Here is a 7803-nt window from a genome sequence, read left to right on the forward strand (position 1 = left end):
TTTATTTATTATGTTATGGTACTTTATTTTTTCATATCAAATTTAATAGAATTACTTTTGATATTCTTATATGATTGTCATTCATCTCGGTTTCGGGGGGGCTCCATTCCAATCCGCTAGTTGGCAGTACTGCGATAAACTGTCCGTCACTGTGGGCAGCACAGGATCGAGAACTGGCCGGAAATGAAAGCAAATCACTGACGGAAAAAGAAAAATGGAAGCGGCAGTGTTCATTCTGTCACTTGTGGACTGCTGTGCACTTATTTTCCTCTCGGTGTACTTTGTATCCTTTTCGGAAATGTGTTTTTGCGGACATCGAGATAATTGGTTATAGTGGGTAGCCGGCCGAAAACTCCTATTAATTCCATTACTTTAACGCTAACTAGCTAACCGGTTAGCCGCCTTGTTCACGTTACAGTCAGTGACAGGCTATCGTAAACTAGGTAGTTAGAGATGAAGCTGTTTTAGCGCCAGAGTAACTGCTAACGTTAAAACAAAAGGTTTTAATAAACGGGAAATAAAAAAAGAACATTTAAGCGTACTTCTACGCCCAAATACGTGACTGTTGAATGTGTTGAAAGCCATTACTGATGACCATGAGGTTATTTTTAACATAAAAAGTTATTCCAACTTCTTTCTTTAACCAATGTACCACAAGCTTAAATTAACATTTATCTTAATAACCATGTCAAAACTGTACTGTGGCAGATCTTGTATTGGAATTCGCTTTGTGTTCTTGGCTTAAGTGTGCAATAAACCATCGATGGAGTAAAACACATTACAAAAGTAATGATAAGAACAACCTAATGAACTAGATTGTGTGGTCCTGTGTAAAGTGTATGTCTATATCCTTTTATGCACTTTATACATGGTTGTCACTTTAAAGTGGCAGTACAGTGCAAATTCCATTGTGTTTCTTCTGTCTCGTAATCACATAAGTAGAACATCTTGTCTGTCATGTCTTTCAGCGTCCAGTTGAATGGAGCTGATAGAAGCAGGGATTGAGGATGTTGACATGGAAAATAGATTTTCTTCATTCAACAAGATTCTCAGCAGTTTGTGGCACCTTGACTTAAAGCTCAGATAATCACCCTGTCTGATCTAGAATGTGACTATATCAACGCTAGAGCCTGCTGCTCCAAGCTAAACAAAGTAAGTCATTACTCATATACCTCAAAGATTTTTACTCCTCTCTTATTTATGATGATTTATGTATTTGCTATTGACTTGTTTTTATGTATATACCACATGCTATGCAATTGCTTAATCTGACTTCTATGTAATTTCATACAGATGCCACAGAGAGTTTGTTTGTATTTTGATCTCTGATTTTGATATTTGTGTTTGGTATTGCTTTTCCAGTGGGTCATTCCAGAGATGGTCGGCCAATGTCTCTCCACTATGCTGATGTTGGTCTCGATGCACTGGTTCATCTTCCTCCTCAACCTGCCTGTAGCAGCATGGAACATTTATAGGTATGCTCATACTGCAGCCCTTGCTCTGTCCTACTACAGTGTATATAAATACAGTGTATATAAATAAACAAATATATTCTGTTTGACGAGATATTTAGCTATGCCGTTTCCTTTAATATCTCCGAGGGAATTAGACCAATGAAAGCAAATCAATGAGCAGGACCAACTTATATATTAGATGTTACTAGTATTTCTTTCACTGGGTTGGTTTACAGACACTATTATGTCATGTTATATTTTGACACAACATAATGAAGATAGTCTGTGAAGATGATATCCCTATCGCAGCGTCACAGAGTTGGTCTCTGACAGCACCGCACGCACTGGCGGTGCTGTCAGGCTCCTGTGATGTCAGGCTCCTGTGATCACTCTCTTCCTGTCCCTGTCCCTGCAGGTATGTGAAAGTTCCAATGGGAAACATGGGCGTGTTTGACCCCACTGAGATCCACAACCGAGGTCAGCTCAAGTCCCACATGAAGGAGGCCATGATTAAACTGGGTTACCACCTGCTCTGCTTCTTTATCTATTTGTATAGGTAAGAGCAAAAGCATCCACAAACACACTGACGTTTAGTGACATGTTCAAGTCCTTCAGCAACCAGTTTACAGCCTGAATAAGTGGGGCGGCTGTACATGGTCAGTTCTGTATTAACGGGTCAATGACATGACGTCCATATTTCTGTGTCCGAGCCCATTATTTCCTTTTAGAATAATTTTATTAATTCATGACATATATCATTTCATTCAATAAAAGCTATTGAGTTTGAACACATTATCAGTACATTCAAATAATATATATTTTTTATGTTTTGGCATCTCAAACCCTGAAAATGGGGGGCAGCGCAAATAAACAGACCAAAAAAACTATTAAAAAATATATATTTTAATGATTATAAATTAATGAAATGGCATGGTTTTATTGTTGCAATCTTTCAAATGAACCAAATTTTTACAAATACCTGTAGTTCAAAGCAATTTAGACAATTTAAAATCTTTTGTCCAACAATTTGCATGCTTTAAATGTCAGATATGTAGATACAGTGGATATGAAAAGTCTACACACCCCTGTTAAAATGCCAGGTTTTAGTGATGTAAAAATATGAGACAAATATAAATCATGTCCGAACTTTTTCTGCCTTTAATGTGACCTATAACGTGAACAATTCAATTGAAAATAAAACTGAAATCTTTTAGGGGGAAAAATAAAAAATAAAAAACTTACAATAACCTGGTTGCATAAATATGCACACCCTTAAACTAATACTTTGTTGAAGCACCTTTTGTTTTTATTACAGCACTCAGTCTATTAGCATGGCACATCTTGACTTGGCAATATTTGCCCACTCTTCTTTGCAAAAAGCGCTCCAAATCTGTCAGATTGCGAGGGTGGCTATGGCTCAGTGGAGAGCAGGGTCGTCCCCCAATCAGAGGATCGGCGGTTCGATCCCTGGCTCCGGAAGTCCATGTCGATGTGTCCTTGGGCAAGATACTTAACCGCAAATTGCTCCCGCAGGCTGTTTCTGCGGTGTATGTGTATGAATGTTAGTTCCGTCTTGCCACCCTACCCCATAGCCCAAACATATGAAGAATACGGGAGATTGTTGTCACACAGCCAGTACTTGCCAGAAATTCCTGCAGCTCCTTTAATGTTGCTGTAGGCCTCTTGGAAGCCTCCTGACCAGTTTTCTTCTCGTCTTTTCATCAATTGTGGAGGGACGTCCAGTTCTTGGTAATGTCCCTGTTGTGCCATATTTTCTCCACTTGATGATGACTGTCTTCACTGTGTTCCATGGTATATCTAATGCCTTGGAAATTATTTTGTACCCTTCTCCTGACTGATACCTTTCAACAATGAGATCCCTCTGATGCTTTGGAAGCTCTCTGCAGACCATGGCTTTTGCTGTAAGATGCAACTAAGAAAATGTCAGGAAAATCCTACTAGAACAGCTGAACTTTATTTGGGATTAATCAGAGTCACTTTAAATGATGGCAGGTGTGTACTGACTACTATTTAACATGAGTTTGAATGTGATTGGTTAATTATGAACACAGCCACATCCCCAGTTATAAGAGGGTGTGCACACTTATGCAACCACATTATTTTATTTTTTAATTTTTAATTTTTCCCCCTAAAAGATTTCAGTTTGTTTTTCAATTGAATTGTTCACGTTATAGGTCACATTAAAGTTCTGACATGATTTATCTTGGTCTCATTTTTTTACATCACAAAAACCTGGCATTTTAACAGGGGTGGTAGACTTTTTATATCCACTGTATGTGACTTGTATTTTAATATTAAAGTACACAATAGTTACCAGGCTATAGCATCATCAAGAGGATCTCAACTAACTTTTATGGCTGAGTGAAAATCTTTTAAGATCTCTCTCAAATATTGATAAAAAATAGCTACTTTTAACTTACAGGTTGGCTGGTACACTTTCCATGTCAGGTGGTACAACCAATGTTAAACTAGAAAAATGTCATATTATAAAACTTTTTATTGTATTTAAAAATGAAATGTATGGTTTTGTTAACAAGAACTAAAACAGGAGTCAAAGTAGATGCCTGAATAATATGAAAAAGTTGCAAAAGTCAGGTGGCGCAATCGCAAGGAATGTCACTATATGATATTATATTTCAAGCTCTAAGATTATTTACTGAATTTTTAAATCGTTTAATTGTTTTAAGTTAAAGGCAGGGTTGGTAAAGATGAGAAACTAACACAAGGTATGGTAGATTTTAAAAGTTATCCAACCCAAACAAACAGCCCAGTGTTGCCAAGTCTTTTCCATTGAAAACAGCAGCTCTAGACCAGACTAGCAGGAAAGTGTCCAATTCTCCATCTCTGACAGTCCGTCCCTTCAGGCCTCCCTCCAAAGACACTCCCCAAAACTATCATTATGAAGGTAAACAACAAACATGGCCTGCAGTTCTTACTTTTATACAGTATTCAGACCTTTCAGGTTTTTAAATAATTATTTTCTTATTACACTTGGAGGAGTTCCATGTGATCTCAGAGCCTCTTAATTCACAACACACACGGCTCACTCATGACTGGGACAGCTTTAGTACACACACCTGAAAATACTGTACACCAAAATATTTCAAAAACATTTTGAACCATGCGAGGTCAACGTACCTTACAAGGCTCAAAATGTTTTGAAGTATTTTGTCACTTGTTCCAAAGTCATTCAAGTGTTATTTAAATCAGTTTCGACTAAGTATTGCTGTATTTAGTATGAACTAGTGTTGCATTCCAGTTGTTATGCCTTTAATTTAATGGTATGTAATTTAATGTAAATACATTTGATTGAGTATGAGAATAAGTTTTTCTTTTTTGTCTTGAGCTGGTGTTTCTTTATGAATGTATCAAAATAAGACTTAATTGTTTCCCAATCAATCCATTACAGTCTGTTCATCTAATCATCCATTGCACTGTAGCCTATTCTAGTTGCTATTTACTGAACATGATGACTATGATACTATGAAATATTTACTACTTTAACTTCAATAGAGACTTTTTAAAGGCAATTATTCAGCCATAATCCTGTCATTATTAATGTTGTCAGGTGGCACAACTTGTAAATGTCAGGTGGTGCAACCAGATAAAACATTAATTTAGAGCAATAAATAAAAGGTTTAAGTGACCAAATAGTTGATAACTATAATGTTAATAGCTATTGTATTGCATGTATCCATTTGTATATTTGTATCATTATTTTTTATCATTTAAAATGTAAAATCGGATAACCACTTTGAAAAGTTGTTTAACAAATGAGACTCGTTTAAGAACATTGGTCCACACACAAAAATATGCTTTCCATCCAATTTGAAAATACTTTTAAAATGATCATTTTAGAAGATTTATTGTCATTGATACCCCATTGACCCTAACATATATATTTCCCTCCCCTGTTTGTCCAGCATGATCCTGGCTCTGATCAACGACTGAAGCAGCCATCGGGCTGTCAGATTCCAACGTCCAGGCTTTGCCGTCTCCCCCTCACATCCTGCTCCTATACTGTATGCATACAATCTTTCTGAACAGCAGAGAGAGGAAGTTTATTGTCACTGATTACTGATCCACGCTGTTATTTGTGTTGTCAGTTTCCCAGAGTTTTCAATTGAATACTGAGGTTGACATTTAACCATTTAGCACTTCAGTACCATCATGCAAAAATCTCCTACAACAAGCGCAGTGTGATATTGTGAGGGGATAACTAATGAGGTATCTTTTCAACCTCTATATGCAATAGTGAGTAAAAACAACACTAACATAGTGGCTGTAAGAAATATTTTCTCAGTAAAGTGAGCAAGTAGTCTTCCTAGAGCAGAGATGAGCAGAAACAACTTGTAAATAAGTCTGATATAACCAAGCACAGCACTGAGTAATGATTCTCTGTCTATCTGAAATTAAGGTGGAATTCTTGAGCGTGTTGATCCACCAAAGCCACATTTAGAAAAATGCCAATGGTGCTTCAAACCTCAAACCAAATGATGTCCTCTTGTGAAAAGGACTGGAACCTGCTGTGGTCCTCTGCTGCAGCGGTTCCATGCAATGTGTGCTCACAGATACTCTCCAGCATATGTAACTCACTGGAGGTTTTTTTCTCTGTGACCTCCAGAGACTGTTGTGGTGGAAATCAAGATCAGTATATACTTCAACAACCCTGTCTGGCACCAACAATCATTCAACTAGGTCACATTTTCTCCTCATTCTTGTTTTTAATCTGAATTACTCAACCGCTAGAGCATGTCTGCTTGCTTTATTGCATTGACCTGCTGCTGATCATCTTCTTCTGTAGCTGGCCGTTAATCAACTTTAGGCTTCTCAACTACTGTTGCGTCCTCCACACGACTGCTTCAATCAGTTTATGAGGCTGTTAGAAGGACATGGTGCACTGTTCAGTGTTTTATTTGCCAGAAGCAGACTGAGGCCATTACACTCAGTGATCTACAGTCTGCTGTCACCTGTAGCTTAGCAGAGTCTGACAACATCACTCCAGACATTCCTTATTAGTGACCGCTCGGCCGACTCAGTATGTTAAATATGATTGACCTTTTAGTCATAAGGGTATCTTTTAATACAATTGTTCCTTTATTTCTCCTCGAAGTACAGTAATCCTTTAGTGCCATTTGCAATTAACTTCATTTTGAAACCAAAAACATTAAAGATAAAATGATTTAAACAAATTAACTTACAAATACCATCGGTTGAGAAAAAGTCATTAAATAAAGTGTACAGTGTGTTAGACAAGCGCTCCCCCTGAACCTTAGGAACACGTTTCAAAATCTCCACGTTCTGTTGATCTGCTGACTGAGGCACATGCCAAGTGATCAACATCATTGTCATCCTCTTCGTCAGTCTGGATGTGCATATTTACAGTCACCTGCTGATGGAGGTAGTCTTTTTAGTCTGTGTAGTCCAGTGCTCCTCTATTTTTCTGAACTTCTCCAGTTCACATGATATTTGGTCAACGTCTCAAAAGTTTACAAAATGAAATGCTGAAATAGGAGGTTTATGATGGTGTTGAAGTGCAGAGAAAACTCTGTAAGCTGCATGCTGCATCAGTAAGCCTATTCTGACTCCCTGTATCTTACTCCATCCCAATCACTAACACAGCTCAGCCCGTGATTGGTCCGTTTTAGTGACGCGGTGCTGCACTGAGTCAGTCAGGATGAGGCTCACAGAGCTGGATACTGTCTAAACTCAGGCTCAAATGTTTAAAAAGGTTCTTCTATTCAGTCTGGAAAGAAAATATCGTATGAGTGGCGGTTTGAATTGAACAATGTGATGTGACCTCAGTCATGCACTGATGTTGTGTTTACTGAATGACCTTGGCATTGAACACATTGTATGTCAAAGTCGGATAATCCTCCGATCAGTAAGTGTCTCAGTGTTTCTCTGGGACGACAGAGGTCTGCATGTGCTCTTTATTTGGTTGAGTGTAGTCAGAGCAGTCATGACTGTTCAGCGACCCACAGCTGCTCTGTTTTGTGTGTGCAGGTATTCTGGAGCCATTTCTCTCTTCAGTTGGGGTCGACAAGTTTATGTCTGATTCACACTTAACTGTCTTATGCAGTGTGGGGCTTTTTTGAGGAGAGGGGGGGGTTTAATAAATTAAAATTAAAGACAAGTTGTTTATCTGAAGCATGTCCACTTTTTCTTCCTATTATCCACTTTTAGCTTCGTGGTAAATCATTTTTTGTCAACCGTTCTATCATTTTAGTCGTTTTGTCACCGTGTTTCTTTCTTTCCCAAATCTTGTCGATCAATCTCTGGAAGGTCTTTGATTATAAGAACACAATTCTCTAGCTGAAAGAAACTA

At 38.0% G+C, this 7803-nt stretch overlaps 1 protein-coding gene across 2 annotated transcripts; it reads left to right on the forward strand.

Moving 5' to 3' along the window:
• Positions 1 to 207: 207 nt before the first annotated feature.
• Positions 208 to 7565, forward strand: LOC129088608 (protein cornichon homolog 4). Of its 2 annotated transcripts, XR_008531032.1 has the most exons (6): positions 208 to 283; positions 1084 to 1152; positions 1363 to 1475; positions 1870 to 2010; positions 5399 to 5497; positions 7482 to 7565. XR_008531032.1 is itself a non-coding variant. In XM_054595949.1 (5 exons), exons 1-5 carry the CDS (start codon positions 215 to 217, stop codon positions 5424 to 5426), a joined length of 420 nt encoding a protein of 139 aa, XP_054451924.1. In that variant the 5' UTR covers positions 208 to 214; the 3' UTR covers positions 5427 to 6316. The 2 variants fall into 2 exon arrangements, 1 of the variants encoding a protein (XP_054451924.1); XM_054595949.1 differs by lacking the exon at positions 7482 to 7565 and having other exon boundaries at positions 5399 to 6316.
• The last annotated feature ends 238 nt before the right edge of the window (positions 7566 to 7803 follow it).

The sequence above is a fragment of the Anoplopoma fimbria genome, unplaced genomic scaffold (assembly GCF_027596085.1).
Source record: "Anoplopoma fimbria isolate UVic2021 breed Golden Eagle Sablefish unplaced genomic scaffold, Afim_UVic_2022 Un_contig_13607_pilon_pilon, whole genome shotgun sequence".
Classification (NCBI taxonomy): domain Eukaryota; kingdom Metazoa; phylum Chordata; class Actinopteri; order Perciformes; family Anoplopomatidae; genus Anoplopoma; species Anoplopoma fimbria.